Raw genomic sequence first — 17,233 nt, 5'->3', positions numbered from 1 at the left:
AACACAATAGGACCTGTGAATGCAAGACCGTTGCAAGATGTGAGATTGAACCATGATGAGAGGAATCGTGAAGAAAGGCCAGGAAGATTCCTGACGGCGAGAGCGCCGATTGGACAACACGTGAAGATATTTAGGCAATTGACGACACCACCTGGTCATGTGAAGGAGAGAGTGTACCCAAAACTAGTGAACCAAGATGGTGATGCCCAGATATATGGCGGATTGACAGCGATAAAGAAAGATGAGACCATCTTCGCCGCCTACGACAAAGCAGAGATGAGAAAGGCCAAAATCATGGTAGTAGCGAATTCAGAGTTCGTGTACACCTCTAAGTCTTTGTTTTGGCCGGACGTCATAATGCTGGCCGCAGTTGACCTAGACCTATTGCAATCAGTGTCATTGGCTATAGGGGTACAAAGGCAGACAGAAATGAACCCGATAACGATTGTGTTTGCTGGCATCAATGACCATCTACACAGTAGAGGTTTTCTGAGCAGGCTCAGAGATCCTGCAACAGCAGAAAACGCAGTATGGCCAGCGATAAAAGACATCCTGGAGTCGATGGGTGAAGTGGTAGACGCGACAAAGGAGGGATCATTCAATAAAGTGACGTTGAGAGTAGTATTTGCGTTGTCTCCGGGATATGCACATCTCCCGGATGGACTGAAATTTGTGTATGCAATGGTAGCCTTACTTTCGGAGGGAAAATATGATGTGATCATATCAGCCCCGAATCGCATGATAGAAATGGAGAACCTGAGGCCACTTAAGGCTGAACTGCCTGCAGTATGGTCAGATATCTCAAACGCGATGAGAGGGTTCAAGGACCACGCGCTACACATGTTGGTGTTGGACGAAGTGCTGGGGTTGGAACTGTCCAACTTCAGTCGGCAACTCAAACTGAAACCAGGAATAGATGACGACCATCGAGTGATCACGGCGATGTCCAACGACTTGTGGTTCCGAGCAATGGAAGTGGCGAGTGAAGACACGAGAAGAAAGAATTCACTGGAGACGAGAGCTCATCTGGAAGCGATGGTGCTGAGAACCAAGCCGGAAGCAAACCAGTGGCTACACCTGAATCCGAGAGTAGCGGCATTGGGTGCAGATGCTTTTCAGCAAGGCCCAGTAATGATCACTAAGATACACGCCTACTTGTTGAAGGAGGTGAAACTGGCGGAAAATGCCGGAGAAAAGACAGCTGAGTTCGTGAACAGAATGTGTCAGATTACTCTGGAAACCTTCTGGACCCAGGAAGTGAAGGGACAGGAGGGATTTGAAAGGACAGACAGCATGCTAGAAGGGTTGGGAGCCGGATGGACCGCGTCCTTCTTGGCAAAAGTTTACCCGAAAGTCTCGCACTATTTGATAAAGGAATTCCTCCAAGCAGTAGTGAAAGTATCGATAGTGGAATTAAAAGCCTTGTTCGTGACGTTCGGAGCGGAGAGTTTTGGAAAAGGACCGGCGATACTGCTTACGGATGGAATACAGAACCTGCGACTAGATGGAATTCTGACACTGATCGCAATAACCCACGGAAACTTGGGAGGACTGATGAAACTGGCACGTTGTCCAGAGCAGATGAAAGAGAGAGTGAGGAATCTGGATATGAAGAAATCCACAGACTCGTGGAACAAACTAAGAGACCTGAGACACACTCTTATCCAGTATCTCTTGCAGCAGAATCGCTTTGGAACCGGAGAAGACGAGACAATTGAAAGAGAGGAAGATGTTAGACGACATGTTGGAGGCATGCCGCTGTTAACAGATTTGAGCTTAGCTATGAGAATCGATCCCTTGGCGCTGATCAGAGGAGTCACGGAGTTCGTGACAGTGATCTATGGACCAGCAGTCACCTTTGCGTTCCCTGACGTTAAAGTGGAAGCATATAGGAGGTCGGTGTTGCACCTGAACCTCATATCGGCAGTGGACGGTAGTACACTGAACTGGTGTGAGCAGCACGCATTGCGAGAGCTCATGAGTGGAGATCTGTTATTTGCGAAAATATCGGAGCCAGAGATGACAGTCATCAATTTTGACGATCACTTCTGTGACCGCATGGGAGAAGTGGAAAGAGGGCACATCGAGGTGTTTCCAAAGCTTTGGAATCTGAGGCCCTATGACAAAACGAATGGTGAAATGACCAGAGTGCCTCGTCTCACAGCAGCCTATCACAAAGTGAGAGAAGAGACGAAGGACTGGGGCGATTACAAGAAGCTACCGGAGGCAATCCCTGAATTCCCTCTGATAAGAAGGATGCTGCTCGGAGCAGTCTCCGTAGTACAAACTCCTAGATTGAGAGCATTCGAAACCAATGAAAGGAGAGTAGGGAATTTCATGGGAACGATGGATCCATACTTCGTTGGGAGAAATGCCGCCGTGTTACAGTACACACGATTTGCATACACGGATCAAGCGACGAGAAGGCGAATAAGCAACGCCGCTACTCCCAAGCCTGGAAGATTTGATGAGGAATGGAAAGGACTAGGCTTAGCTCCGATGAGAATGAGAGGCAGGACAGAATTGCCTGAAGCCTCATTGATCCTGACCAGTGTGAGGAAGGAGATGAAAGTTGGAGGAGTATTGCAGACGAGAACTTTCCTAGCACCCTTCGGCTGCGAAGAAATCAAAGTGGTCCATGGAGAAGAGGAAGATAAATCGGCCGGTACATTGCTCATACCGAGATTCCATGAAGAAGCCGACAATGACGAACAAGGACCATCGAACTCGAATAAGGATAAGTCAGAAGGAGATGACGGACAGGGTGGAAGCCGTCAGACTGAAGAACCCATGCAACAAGATCAAGCTGGTGGGGAAAACGACAGGGCATCGACAGGAGGAGCATCCAGCCTGGATTTTAACATCTTCAGTGATCTTGAAAACAATGCGGATACGTTGGAAGCAACTGAGCCAGCGGATGAAGGCACCTCGACACTGGAGCCTCCGTCAGCCTTTATGGAAATGAAACGGAATTTGCCGGAGAGCAGCTCTCCTGGCAATTCAAGAAATAACGACCAGAGAATCCTCATGGAATCACCTCGGAGGAGAAGAATAGAGGCCTCAGCCAGAGTACCTTTCTTGGGAACGCTGCCCGAAGAAGAATGGGAAGTACATCACCGAGACCACGAGAGTAGGACGGGATGTAAGCTGGACAGAGTGGCGTTCATGGAAGAAGTCTGGACTGTGATTCAGAGCTATGGGACCCAGTCCATTCTCAAAACAGGTCTCAATCAACCCTTGATGAGAGAAGTACTTGACAAGCTTGATGAGTGTGAAGGGAGACTGAGTGAGTTATTGATCGACTCAGCCACTGATGAGAGTGAAGCGAATTCTCCCATCAAGATGACACCGCAGGACAATGAAGGAGAGGTGGTGTACCTGTCAAGGACCAGGAGAGGAACGATGCGATCAAAAATGGTGATTGATAAAATCAATGCGATGAAAATGAAGTTAGGCAGCAGAGTGATGCCGAGGAGAATTGGAAAGACGAAAGTGGATTCAGAAATATCGATGAAAACTGGTAACTCAGCGAAAAGGAAGCGAGTCGAAGAAGTTATGGATTTGGGGCAGGGTGATTATCAATTGTCCGGCACAGATAGAATATTAACTGATATAGCGATGGTGCCACCCATTCTCATGGCAGGGATAAAGTCAACCGGTTATAAATCCAAAAGGAGTGACCGCACTCTGACTGGAGCAACTTTAGAAATGGAAATACTCAGTCAATGTGGAGAGAGTAAAATGAGGGACTTCAAACCATCTCCCATGAATCATGGAAAAGGAAGTGTTGCAGGACAACTGACACCAGTGGAATACAACCGACTAACAGTGTCGGAGACAGTGTCGATAGATGAACCCACCGGTGGATACATGGAGATGTTGGAATACCGGAACTCGGCTAGAGGGTATGTAATGGCCCTGGAAGACGAAAAAGCCATGGAGGGTTATCTGGAAATGATGTTGCAAGGCACCACCCTCAAGCAGAAGGCGTATGGAACTTTGGCGTCGTCTGACGTAGAGGCGGAGACGATCGAGCAGTTAGTGAGCCTTCCATGGAAAGCAGTAGTATTGAGGTATTTCGAAGAAGAAATGAGGACTACGCCAAGAATACATGCTCTCGTGGCAGTACCTTACGTAAGGACAGAATTACAACTCAGGCTCGCCTGGTGCATGATGGGACTGACTCGCGAAGAATATGATTCAGAAGAAAGGAAGAGATCAAAGGAGGAAAAAGTTTTCCTTATGACGAATCTGAGGGATCTGATAGTCCAGGAGGGAGCAGCAGTAGCGTGTGCAAAGCGGAGAGACGCTCTCTGTTTCATTCGATTCCTGATAGAGCAGATCTCAGTACCTGCATTAAGCACTTGTGTTAAAATGTTGAAGGAAGGCGATGAGCGAACGAAAGCCATGTTCTTACTAGCAATGCTGGATATGCAGCAAAGTAAACCGATGAGGGTGAACATGAAAGAACCTGAAGAATTGGAACCCATGAAAAAGATAGACGAGATCAGGAGATTCTCAAACAAGGAGTTGAGGCTCACTAAAGAATCTATGGGAGCATTGCCGAAATCCAGTGAATACTGTGGACCGATCAAGAAGAAGTCATATAGCTATGTGTCCGGGATTATAGGGATAGCATACAATCCTTTCCTGAGTGAAGACATACGCGATTGCTTCTTTGATTATGAGCAGGCGGTGTTACTAAGATTCTGGACGTCCAGAATTGTGACGACTAAGAGCGTTAACAATCCACAGGCCAAATTGGGATTAGTCTTGGAAGAAGAGGTGACTGCACCTTCAGTACCAAAATCCGACAAGAGAGTGGAATTTGGGTTGGGATTCTCAGATGAATTACTGAGAACGAGCTTGATGGCAGTGTGGGAATTGATGAAGCCATCATGGTGTCCTAGTCCCAACGCTGACTCAATATTACGGGCGACACAAGACATACAGAGGGAACTGAATGCGGACTGTAACCTGCGTGACCTCAACATCATATATAATGTGATGATAACAGCCTCTAAGAGCAAAGGAGAAGATAAAGTGGAGTTGCCTGGCTGGGGACCAGAAGACTGGGTCAAACCTGGTAGCTGTCTGGCGGAAGTCTGTGGACTAGAGGGTCACGTTTGTGGAAGTCTAGACTGTGTGAAAACCCTGGAGAAACAACACAAGCAGTTGACAGTATTGTTTGGAAATGTAGTGATGAAAGCAAGAACGGAAACGGAACTGATAGCAGATTGCCATGGAGGAACCGATGTGAACCTAGTGACAGCACTAGGATTCTACAGCATGTTTGGTTCTTTAGAGTCACTATTGAATCTAGAACAGAAACATGAGATGGTCACAGCCATCAGCGTAGAAGTATTCCCAGGAGTTCTGCAGACTGAGCAGAAGTATATAGGAAAATGGAGGGAAGCAATCGAAACAGAGATGAACATCAGACACAGCGAAACTTATTGTAGACCATCAGGAGCACGATATTTGGTGGGTTCAACGTTGGCTCCAATGTGCAAGAGCAGATACCCTGTACATTTTGTGGCTGTGGACGTGAAGAGTACAAGAACGATCGTGGATCAAGCTTTCTCAGTGCCAAAGTGCGTGAGATTGGCGAGAATGTCTGAAAAGTCTTACGAGTTACTATGTAAGATGTTCTCAGCAGTTCCAGAGAGAACCAAAGAGGAGTTGGAGTCAATACTAGGAAAGAAGTTCATGGGATATGTGAGCGGGAACTTCAGTGACTTTGAAAAACAGAAACAGAGAGGATCAACTGTCACAGATTACAATGCAGTAGATGAGAATGATGAAATCCACCGAGTGATGATGGAAGTGGAACCATTGCTGGAAGCTTCAGGAAAACGCAATTGGAGGAGCATCATGTTGACACATGACAAGTTTCCTTGCCACTGCTTGCTGCAGACCTGGTGGTATCCCAAGCGTAGTAATTTGGTGTTGATCTGGGACTCTGGAGAGCTGCTCTCCATGGGTTTACCAGATTCATCACAGCCCATAACAATAGTGATAGTGGGAGTTATGATGGCGATAAGATGGCTGGAAGCTCATGTGAGAGAAAATAAAAGACAGGAGGCACCGACGAGAGAACAATTGCAGAAATTAGATTGTCTAAAAGATTTAAATCTTTTTGAGACAATGTGCAAAGTTCTAAACATTCCGATGGAAGTGAAGAAGATATGGGCAAGAAAACGATTGATGCCATGGTTCAGAGCTAACATGACTGCATGGTTGTACGAGTATGCGAAAAAGCATATGTCGAAACATGGCAGAGTGTACAGTGAATATCAGCTGGACATTGGGGCAGGAGCTTTCAAGCGAGCTTTCGTGACCCATCGGAATGCAGTGACCACCGCTGTGAAAAGAATTTCCAGGACGAGCGAGCGTAGTGGAAATGAGAAGGCAGAGATGCTGAAAGAAGATTTGGAGAGAAACGTGACGTTGTGTCTCCACAACAGCTTCTGTAGAAACAGAGAATCAAACGTGGATCCCCTACCTTGCTGTAAACAGAGGGTGGAAGAGCAGAAGTGTTGGAGGACGGCTTCCAACAGCGTCAGGATAGTCAATGACGTGCTACAAGACATGGAAACCGAGAGTGCGGAGTCAGTGTCACAGGAGGAGGAAATGGAGCATTGACGAATGGTCGAGAAAACAAGAGGCAGCAAGAAAGAAAATTAGAAGAATTTAGAAGTTTTAGAACTTCTAAACGACGAAAAAAGAAGAGAACAAAGGGATGATGAAGAAAAGTTAAAACTCAGAATTGTTTTATGTGTGTGAAAAACTCAAGTGAGAAACCAAGCAACCAAGTTGTAATTGAAAACTGAAACATTTAGTTGAGTTTTGAAATTGTTGCATTTATAAATTTGCATTTTGGTTTTAGTTGAAGTGGCTTTAGAGACACTCACTTATTATTTATTTAGAAAGGCTTGAGGGAAGAGTATATTAAAATATTCCAGCCTGCATGATTGTTTTTAATCACTTAGGAAGACTGATCACTTTGTGGTGACATGAAAAACTTGAGTAACTTCTTGAGGAGGGAGGTTGTTGCATTGTTCTTTCTAACCACAAGGTTTCTTGGTTTTAATATTCAGGACAATAAACAAGCAAGATTTCCGAAGGGAAGGAGCATAGTAGGATAATTTTAGCTTGTTGGTTGGCAGGACTGTCCTGCAAGCCAACACCTTTTAAATCTAGGAGAAAAAGCTTTAATCGGGACATTGACACTGGAAGTCAGAAAATATGTTTTATCTTAAGTCATATCCTCAGAGTGCAGATTAATGAGAGAATTTGAAGGCTATAGTGATGTAGTATGATGCCATTTATATTCTGCAGTGAGTCGATGTGACGTAGATAAAGGTAATTTCGTGCATTTTGTAAATTCTGTTCGATGACACTGTAACCATTTTACGAACATAGTGCGATTCAATGAGGACATTGACCGGACTGTCCGGGGAGTATGTGACATTCGACCAGAATGGCCAAAATGCAATTTATGCAGACTTCGAATTTTTAGCAGTAAGCCTTCCGAGTTGATGATTTCGAAGGATTAGCGACGTTATTGGAACGTTTAGCCAAACGGTGAGGGCTAGAATATTCTAGTATTTTAAATTTTCAAAATTTCGAATGATGACGTCACATTTCGGAGAAATGCTGAAACGGCCATTTTTAACAAAAAACGAGTGAAAAAACAGAACAACAACGTTGGTTGCGCTGACGAGAACAACTTGATCGAAATTGAAGAAGTCGAAATTGAAGAAAAACAGCAGCAGAGTGCAGAGAACGTTCCGAGTTGCAACTATTGTGCTGCTACAATAGTTGCAAGGCCGTTGCGAACAACGGTGAAGGGTAAGAAATCAGCCCTCCGTGTTATCGTGAATTCGAACTTGAGGAGCTTGATTCACTGGATTTAAGAATCCGGAAGGGTCTCGGGACGGAAAACTTTTATTGACTCATATGAACTTTTAGCATCCTGTCATGTCCTGACTTGAATTTAATTGATATTTGGATTAGTTTTGACAAGGATGAGGTGCTAAGAGTTGGGGGGGAAAGGGTTGATCCATCTTCGATGGAGATGATGGTTTTTATCTACTGAACAAAAACAATAGTAATATAATAAGTAGTAGCCCTGTTTTTAGGAGTGACCTCGTGGTCTGGGGATACTGAGACCCAGCCATGAGCTCACTATTTTTGCATGTAATTCAGTTAATTTGAGCGTTCTGGTCGAAGCCGGAGAACAGTAACGTTTTTGTCGACCTGATGTAAGAAAGACCACCGAAAAGTACTGGCTTGGTAGAGACGGTGAAAAACATGCAAAGCTCTGTTTAGACGCTAGCCAGTCGTCTTAAGACTTAGTTTTGTTATCCGTCGATATGTATCTTCCGGGCGAATGTTACAGATTTTAGATATTTTGGGAATTCTTTGAGTTCAATTTTTCGATTAACTTCGCTGTCTAGAAAACACCACCATGTTTTTGAAAAAATAGTTAATTTTCGCATTCGTTAAAGCTGTAGATCTTTTTCGATTAACTTTGCTGTCTAGTAAACTCGAGCATGTTTATGAACTTAGTCGTTAAGACAGTAGAAAAAGACCGTAGAGATCGTTGATCTGTGTAAAGATCGTAGCTCTAATGCTTTGCGAGAGGTTAGATTATAGATTCACCATTCCATTCATTTTTTGTTCATATTTTACTTTGCGAGAAGTTAGATTATAAATTAACATTCAGTTCATTTATAGCGCAATGATTCCAATTTTCATAAAATGGTTTCTATTCTTCTGCTTTTTCTAGCGAAGTCTTTGTTTTGAACGATGATATCAGGGATGTTCACATTTGTGACGTTGTGATTTCTAGAAGAGACATCAATCTATACCATATTTTATGCGATAACGGATACTACTATGAAGATATAGAAGTTAAAGTTCAAAATTGTTGGTGTCTTTTCCCGACATCCGATCAAGAAATTGTTCTGCATTTGAACACAGTTTTATTTTTTTTTACTTTCGAAGGACTTCGGAATGTTTATGCTCGGGGTATTTTTTTCCGTCAGTTTTAGGTGACTGAAATTTGAAAGGTATTTTATTAAAGGGGCCCTTTCGTTTAGGTACGGTCGTGCACAAGCTGAATAGGGCCGATACCAGCCTTATATAAATACATCAATAAGCAATATTGCAGGAATTAAGTCAAGTCAGCGTTTAATGCATTGTCATTAAAAGTATTTACTTCAACCGTCCCTCCTCTACAACAGCACTAACTGAATTGTCTATGAATTGCGTCTTACGCAGTGATCTGCAACCCCGTATACAAAGGATAGCGCTCCTGAGCAGCGCGAAGCTTATCTTAGTTCTTATATAGTTTATTGTTTCTGCGTAGCTTTCATGCCTTTTTTCACTAAGTTTTTCAGCTATCCGCTGCATTGTCCGAGTAGCTGCAAGTGCGTGCGGCACCACCAGTGCAGCCAAAAATGAGCGGGCAGAAGCTGCTCTGTTCGACTTGTTGGTATTTTGGAACTTGTTGGAACTCTCTGTTGGTATTTTGAGTTTTTTAGTGATTCGTGGTACTTATAGGCGTCTTTCAGTAGTCTTCGTGAAGTTTTTGCGTGCGGGTTGAAGACTTTGACATCAAAGATTGTTCGGCTAAACCTTGAGCCCCATAATCCGTTTCCGTCAGTTTTAGGTAATTGAAATTATATTTTTTTCTCATATTTTTGATTGCCCAACTGATCCATTAAAATCAACTTGACTTCATCCTCGAATGTTAAAACTGATTCTAAGACAACCCCAAGATGTTTGAATTGTAGTTTCATCTATCATAATTGAGTGCCTTTCTTCGTTTTTTTCTCGAGTGTTTTTGGCTGAATATAATAAGTTTTTCCCATTTAGTTTCAGAGAATGGAGTTTGAAACATTCTAATCATGTGTACGTGATGTCATGATTATATATTGTTAAGAAATGAATCACGCACAAGCGATATATGGGACAACACAAATCAACTTTATTAGTCATAATCCGGTGTTTCCCATTTCAGTTCTACGTGTCTTTCCCATTATTGTGCTCCCAACTTAGAAGAATAACGAAATTTTAGCCCTCTCAGTTTGTCAATTTTTTATTGACTTCAAAAAAACAATCGCGGGGGAGCAGGGCTGTTCTGTATTTTTTTTTGGGGGGGGGGGTACCCTGCTCTTTTTTTCCTGTCAGTCTTGTTCTTAAAAGATTAAAGGTGACAATTTCGTTTTAGCTGAGAGGTGACATTTAAATTTGAAGTACTCGGAACTCAAAAATTGAAGGTCAGAGAAAAGTGAAGACTTTTTCTATCTAAACATTTTCTCAATCTTCTGAGACACTTTTTTGTGATAACAGGATACAAAACTCACAAACTTTTTCGTCAGTAGTAAGAACGCTCAGCGCTTACTTAAGGTTCCAAAACTATAGGGTTCGATTACCAATCGAAACTTTTTGTTGCAATATTTGTCTTCGCCGTATATTTTTCGACTTAGCGGACTTTTTGTAAATTCTTGTAGGTTAAGCTTTTTGTTTTTTCAAATGATGAATAAATCAATGTTTTATCTAGGTCTCTAACTATTTTATACAACGATCGAACTGAATAAATAAGTTTTTTTGCGATGTTTTGTTCAGCTTATTGTCCAGATGAATAAAATACTTCTTTTGTTCGAAGTGGATAAGAACTTTGGAGTCGGTTCATTTTTTCTAGTCAATTTTGACTATCTCAAGAACCGTCCATGGGGTTCAAGTGTGTTATCATATCAACACTCTGTTGGTCCTAGTTTTGTTTCTAAAAAAGGGAAGAAGTTCTTTCATAGTCGAGAAAAATAGTCTGCTTATTTTCGGCTTTCAGAATAATTAGTACGAATTTTGATGAGAGGCTGGCCTCTCAATTTAATTCGACTTCAACTTCAACATTATTTTAAATGTTGTTGCATCTCATTATTTCGTTTTTTTTTTTCGTTTTCTCCTGATTAAAAAAAAACAATTATCTTTAATTTTTTTGTAAATGAAAAAAAGTTCTTGAAAAAAAAATAAAAATTGAGAAAACTCGGCAGAATTACGATTAAAAAACTTGAACAATTTTTTAAAAAAAAAAAGAAAATTAAAAGAGAAGAAACACCGACAATACATTGTATCGATTGTCCCATAGCCAAAAAAAAATATTTATAAGACGTTTTTTTCTCAACGTATTACTACCTGATCGATGCACATAAATCAATCAGATTTCTTTGAAAACAAGAAAAAACGGTTGGTTTGCAAGTAGCACATAATGTTTTGATCACAATAAATCAAGAAAAAATCAAAACAGACATCATTTGAGATAAATGGAGAAAATTTGAATCGCGCTTTTGATTTTTTTCTTGATTTATTATGTTCAGAAAATTCTGTGCTACTTGCACACCAACCGGTTTTCCGTGTTTTTATAGATCTTTGACTAATTTATGCGCACCAATCAAGTAGTAATAATTTAAGAAAAAACTTTTCAAATTATTTCTTTTTGCTTTGTGACTATCGGTACTATGCATTGTCGGTATTTCTTCTTTTTAATTTTTTTTTGAGTAGCTCAAGTTTTTTTTGTTTTCATTGTAATTCTGCTGAGTTAGTTCAGTCAACCTTTTTTAAATGGTCTTGATTTTTTGTTCTATTTGGTAACTTTTTACGAAAGAATTCACCGTTTTTGTCGTGTTGTTTCGAACTTCCTCAGGGAAGTTTTGCAGAGAGTCAAGTTTTATATGTTATCAAAGCCCAATTAAACCTTCCAGAAGATTCCAAAAAAAAAGAATTTAAAAAGTTTCGGTGTCGAGAAAACAGGTCTGAATTTTTTTCAGGGTTGGATTGAACGAATAAAAGGCTGATCTCCTTATCCAACCTACTACGTTTTTTTACGATTTCATTGGTTATTTTATCTTTATATTTTTAGCCTCTTGCCTAATTCAATCCCCTTCTTCAATCCTCAAATATACAAAGCTTCAAGAAATACAAATTTTCATTTTTGCATGTTTTATAATTGCTCAAATTAGTTCAATCTGGTCGGACCATTCGGTGCTATTTGCACAACAACCGGATTTCCTTGCTGCTTTTTCTATTTTTTTTGAGCAGCTCAAAAAGACAAGCCAATGAGTTATTATCCAAAACTTTTGTTTTTCGATAGTGGGTTGGTGTAACTTGTCTTAAATTTCTGTGTTTTTCAGATTTTTTGCTGATCTAATAGATTTTTATATTGTAATTGGTGCTAGCTGATTTCTAAATGCAATTCTTTTCCCCTACCCAAGAAATTGGCAGAAAATTTAGAGCAAAAAAGATAATAAAAACGGATCTTTAAGTTTGTGTTTAAAATATCAGTTAACTCCCCAATCAAAAGTCCTCAAATCCATAAAATTAGGTTCTTTTTCAAGATGATGAGTTTGATTTTGCTGAACTTAGATAAAAACGTTAAACATTATTTCGCAAAATGTATTTTCATTTACGAAAATAGTTATTATTAAACTGTTTTTGGTCACGTAATATAATTCCTGAAAACGCGTCGTTGAAGCTCTAGTTTTTTCCCTCAAAATGAATATGAAAGTTTTGAGTTTTGTAATTTTTTTTTACATGATATCAGTTTTTTCCTAAAGGTGCACAAATCCATCACATTGATTTTATTATGGTTCTCTCTAATGAATTGAGAAGAGTGCTTCAAATTTTTGCTTTCCATTTTAGAAAGTTTATAAGATGTCAACAACTAATTTGCAAAAGTTTCAGCATGTCAGGGACTTCTGCTATATAAAAACGACCATTTAAAAAAATAAATTAAAAAGAGCAAAATTGATTTACTGATAACTGAGGTTCAATTTTCTAATTTAATTTTTTGATACTGATCAACAAGGGTTTGAATTTTTGTCTCGTCTAATCTGTTTTTCCAGTCGTCGTGGACTTTAAGACTAGATCCGACGATCAAACAATCTGCATGTGCGTATTCAGCGATGTTTGCAGGTTCGATTCCAGAGCCAATCATAACTTTCAATCTTTTTGAGGCATTTTTCACTAGATGTAATTGTTCGACATTAGCTGGATCGCCAGTCGCTTTTCCAGTTAAAATTACGCCGTCTGCTTCAAAAAATTCAGCTGCTTTTGCGTGATCCTCAACTGATAAATCACCTTAAACGAAATCAATACATATTATTTCTCGTTCTTATGTGTTTTATTGAACGTATTTACATGTGTGTGCTTGTATATATGTGAATGTATAATCACTATTACCTAGTTGCATTGAATATGTATGGAACATGTTATATAACAATAACCAACACCAACGTTCATTCATAGCTGAATTTTCGTTATGGCATTCAATAGCGTCATTAGAAAATTTAAATGATAAATTTCATTTATATATGTATTTCATTATGTATTTAAAAGATTATAATTAATTTTTGTTAGTAGTATTTACTTGTTATGGCATGTGAGGAATGCTTCTTTTGAATATCGCAGAATATTCCGATGTGTTCGGCATTTACTGTTCTCCTGTATCGCAGTAACTCACCGGCACAGCTTTGCGTCCACCCCTCGTCTCCCACGTGACCAAATACGAACCCCTCCGTCCGAATGAAGTCGCAATCTGTTGCCATGGCAACTGCCAGAGCTTCTTTGTTTGCTCCTGAAAAGTTTTACTCTACTTGATTTTTGTTAGCGTTATCCAGTTCTTATTCCAAGTCAATTTCTGATTTTTTTCCCGACAACTTGAATACTAAAATTGTTTAAAAACTTTGAATTTCATGTTGTATCTTTTTATTCTGGTCAATCCAAATATCAATAACATATTGCAAAAAAATTAGTCTGGTAATCCGAGAAACCTATGCTTATTTTAGAGCCAATGGAAAACACCAACACCAATAGAAAAAACTAACACCAATAGAAAACACTATCATCTACAACTTAAGCTCATGTTGGAGCTAGGTGGTTGTTCGTGTCAATTTAGAGTACAACGAATGAATGTAGATTTTTTTGCCAATCACAAAATTTCAGGAGCCTTGATGCTTAATTGTCAAATTTGGCAATACTCAAAATATGAATAGATTAACAGGAACGCTCCACATAGTTTTTGATATCGAACGAATTGTCAATTTTTTTCATTGACTTATTTGAAGCGGTTTACATTATTTCGAGCGTAAAAAATACGATGTTGATAACATTTTCGAATTGCGCTCTAACCTGACAATATCTGTATCCCAATCTTGAACCCCTCCCCCCTCTGCAACACCCTTCTCACTTCATTGGCCACGACCGCCATAGTAGTCACAGTATGGGGAGACACTGCACGCATCTGTTTGGAGGCACTGGGCTATTCAGGTTATGCATGTATAGAGATTTCAAGATTAATGTTCTTCGTGAAAAAAAATGACATGATCACAAAGTTGACTAAATTTTCATTCTTGAGATCAATGAGTATGAGGTATAAGGGCAAAAGTTTTAGATGGGTCTCAAAATTTTGATTTCTTATGACAGGGGCTAATGGTTGGGCAGAGGAAGGGGTGTTTGGTAAAAGAGCCCTGTTCCGGTCTGAGATAGGGAGTGTCGAACATGTTCTCAATTATGACTCCGGAGAAAGATGATTGGTACTTTCTGAATATCTCCGCCTCTTCCAGGGCTCTGTCCACTAGTTCAGAAACTGACTCACCCTGCAAACATTTCATAAAGACAACATTACGAGGCCAAACTGTGCATTTTGTGAATTGTAAGCGGATTCCGCAACAAGGACTCCCTTTGTTCTTCTTTTGTTCTTTCATTTTCTTTGATCGTTCCGACAAAGTTTTAATTGATGTTTTGAAACATGTTTAACTGATGTAAAAATGATGTTTTTTTTGTGGGCTCAAGGCACATGAGTCATTTTCTGAAACCCAATAATTCATCCCAAAGATTCATTGGCTGAATTTAATCTGCCAAAGTACAAGTGGACATCTAAAGTGCTTTTAAAGTTAACATCTTCTCTCGGTTTTTCATTATAAAGATCCCCCTTCCAGCAAGTAATAGCACCGCATAATAAAAGCAATTAATAGCACCCCTTAGTGTGGGGGAGGGCTAAGTTTTTTTTGATAGGGGGCTATTATGAGAAGGAGACATCCTTTTTGGACAGAAAACGGCGTCTTACCTTGGACAGCGGTGATCCGGCTGTTGGCAGTACATGTATCATTCCATATAGGGCAGGTCTACCTTGAACACCATGCTGCGACCCTTCTCTAGGCGAAAAATTTCTCGTAAAAGTTAAGTTGAAAACTCTCTGAAGTCGGGAGAGTTTCGAATTCATCTTGAATTCTGAATACGAAATGGAAAGAATCAATTAAATACTCATTGGGTTCATTCTGGAATATTACATGCTTTACGGTCAACCATGTAGCTTAGCTTAATTGAAGTGAGTCAAGTATTGTGTGGCCTTTAGTAGAATTAGAAGCCCTAGTATAAAATCAAATTGGTTCTTTGAAGAAATTCATTCACTTGAAGTCAATGAAGTAAACGTTTCAACTATTCATACCATACCACTCTTGTAAATGTTTCTATTTTGTTTCAGATGTACAATGAATACCTTTGTAAGATGATTGACGATTTTTTTCTAGCCTCTGAAGTGGAATATACCCATTTAACTAAGGACTGATAAAAATGCCTACTGTGTTGCCCCCGTCAACCAAGTCCAAGGTCAAAATCCCCCCAAAGAACCCCCGAGTTGTGAAGGAGCCCCTGGAAAAACGAGCGGTAATAATTATTTAATTACTTGTTGCTTTTGGTGTTGTTCATAGTCATTTAGGTAGTTGCAGTTGATTTAAATGAAAAGTTTCTCTTTTGGACCAAATCTTCCTCAAGTTTGAGGGTTCTGAAGTATATAAACTGTGTCAAATACGCTGTTTATTTGAAAAAAGGTTAATTTTTTTATTTAAAAATTCACGTAATCAAAAGAATGTTGTCGAAAAATCATTCTGTTTTTGTTTTCTATTGTCTCTCAAGCGCAGCCTTAAGATCATATTTTTACATTTTGTAGGTTTTAGTACTAAAAAACTCAAAAGTGTCTTCATTTCAAGTGCAGCGTGTATTTGTGTCTTATGTGTTTTTCAGCTGGTTCCTTCTGAGTTCCTTCGAGTGGCGCAACAAGATACTGAGGAGAAGAGGGATGACGTCACTGAGATTAGAGTACCCAGAGTGATCGAACTGCTAGACATTCGAGAACAGTCCAACTCGCTCGTAAGGACTTGTATCTATTCAGATCTTTATTTGTTCCGACCAGGTCACTGAAAAAGACTGGAACAAACCATGGCGTATGGTCCTTTTTTTCAGCCAATTTTGACAATCTCAAAGAAAGATTGTAAGATTTCACTAGTGGTATTTTATTAAAGCTCCATTGGCCGTGATTAAGATTCCAAAAAGATTAGACAGTTGTTCCCGTGTCAAAAAAACTGATCTGATTTTTTTGTTTTTCAGATTAAAATTGACTAAATTTGATGAGAAACTGACCTGACCGCTTAAGTTTTATTCAACTAGAATTTAAACTCTACATTCAACGTTTTTTTTTTTCAAATTTAGTTACCGTTCTTTCTTGTTTTTTCACCTAGTTCAATTGCATTTTCTAGGAAAAAATATTTAGACAACAAAAATTGCTGAAAAATTTCTCTTTTTTTGATTTGTTTTGCACCGCAACCGGCTATCCCTGTTTTCGTATATTATGCTTTTTTGTTTTAAGATCCTTCTTTCATGTTTTTTTTTCAATTGCGAGAGCAATTGTTTGAGTAATCGGGAGCTAGACTTTTTTTCGTAACTTTTCGGTAAAAAATACTGCTGCTGCTGCAGCAGTTACTTTCAATTAAAGCAGTTACATTCGTTTGCTGCAGTTACTGCCGCACTAACATGCTCAATTTCTTGAACTTTCAAATAAAAATATCTCTTGTTGTTCATCGTAGGTACTTAATATTTTTTTCAAATAAGCATATTGAAAAAAAAATATATATATTTTTTTCGGATTCGTATCTTTCGTTCTAATTTCCCTCGGATCATTTTCCCTTAATTTAAATGCAGTTTTTCAAGTTGAGACACTTTGGAACAGCGTATTTACAGAGAAAGATTGTTTTTATTTTAATTTAAATCTTATATTAATTATACTATCAATTAAGTTTGTAAAATTCTGATTTTGAATAGCTTTAATCATCTTTTTTTTTCCAGAAATTGTTTGGTTTACTTCATATCATATCGTGTAGAAGGCGCAACT

General features: G+C 39.5%; 2 protein-coding genes across 3 annotated transcripts in view; one reads left to right on the top strand and one right to left on the bottom strand.

Moving 5' to 3' along the window:
* Positions 1-12,782: 12,782 nt before the first annotated feature.
* On the bottom strand, positions 12,783-15,446 carry LOC134851541 (uncharacterized protein F13E9.13, mitochondrial-like). Of its 2 annotated transcripts, none has more exons than XM_063867672.1 (5): positions 15,134-15,446; positions 14,540-14,663; positions 14,197-14,313; positions 13,529-13,642; positions 12,783-13,146 (listed from the first exon to the last, which is right to left on the bottom strand). In XM_063867672.1, the coding sequence occupies exons 1-5, from the start codon at positions 15,287-15,289 to the stop codon at positions 12,836-12,838; spliced, it is 822 nt and encodes a 273-aa protein (XP_063723742.1). In that variant the 5' UTR covers positions 15,290-15,446; the 3' UTR covers positions 12,783-12,835. The 2 variants fall into 2 exon arrangements, with proteins under 2 accessions (XP_063723742.1, XP_063723741.1); XM_063867671.1 differs by having other exon boundaries at positions 13,436-13,642; positions 15,134-15,445.
* Positions 15,447-15,554: 108 nt separating this feature from the next.
* The window catches only part of LOC134851192 (hydrocephalus-inducing protein-like), a gene marked incomplete in the record, with an annotated part of 215,673 nt that continues 213,994 nt past the window's right edge, over positions 15,555-17,233 (top strand). The window contains 2 exon segments of the mRNA XM_063867161.1: positions 15,555-15,732; positions 16,090-16,215. Of these exon segments, the coding sequence (XP_063723231.1) occupies positions 15,640-15,732; positions 16,090-16,215 (219 nt within the window).

Source organism: Symsagittifera roscoffensis, chromosome 7 (genome assembly GCF_963678635.1).
Source record: "Symsagittifera roscoffensis chromosome 7, txSymRosc1.1, whole genome shotgun sequence".
Taxonomy (NCBI): domain Eukaryota; kingdom Metazoa; phylum Xenacoelomorpha; order Acoela; family Convolutidae; genus Symsagittifera; species Symsagittifera roscoffensis.
The sequence above is the reverse complement of the archived record's forward strand: the minus strand, read 5'-3'. Positions and strand labels throughout refer to the sequence as shown.

Bases quoted from the DNA above. Each gene is read 5' to 3' on its own strand.
- LOC134851541 (XM_063867671.1), bottom strand. From the start codon at position 15,289: ATGAATTCGAAACTCTCCCGACTTCAGAGAGTTTTCAACTTAACTTTT. The intron at 14,664-15,133 runs GTAAGACGCCGT...AAATGTTTGCAG, and splicing joins CCGGATCACCGCTGTCCAAG to GGTGAGTCAGTTTCTGAACT. The intron at 13,147-13,435 runs GTAAATACTACT...ATTTCGTTTAAG, and splicing joins TTCCTCACATGCCATAACAA to GTGATTTATCAGTTGAGGAT.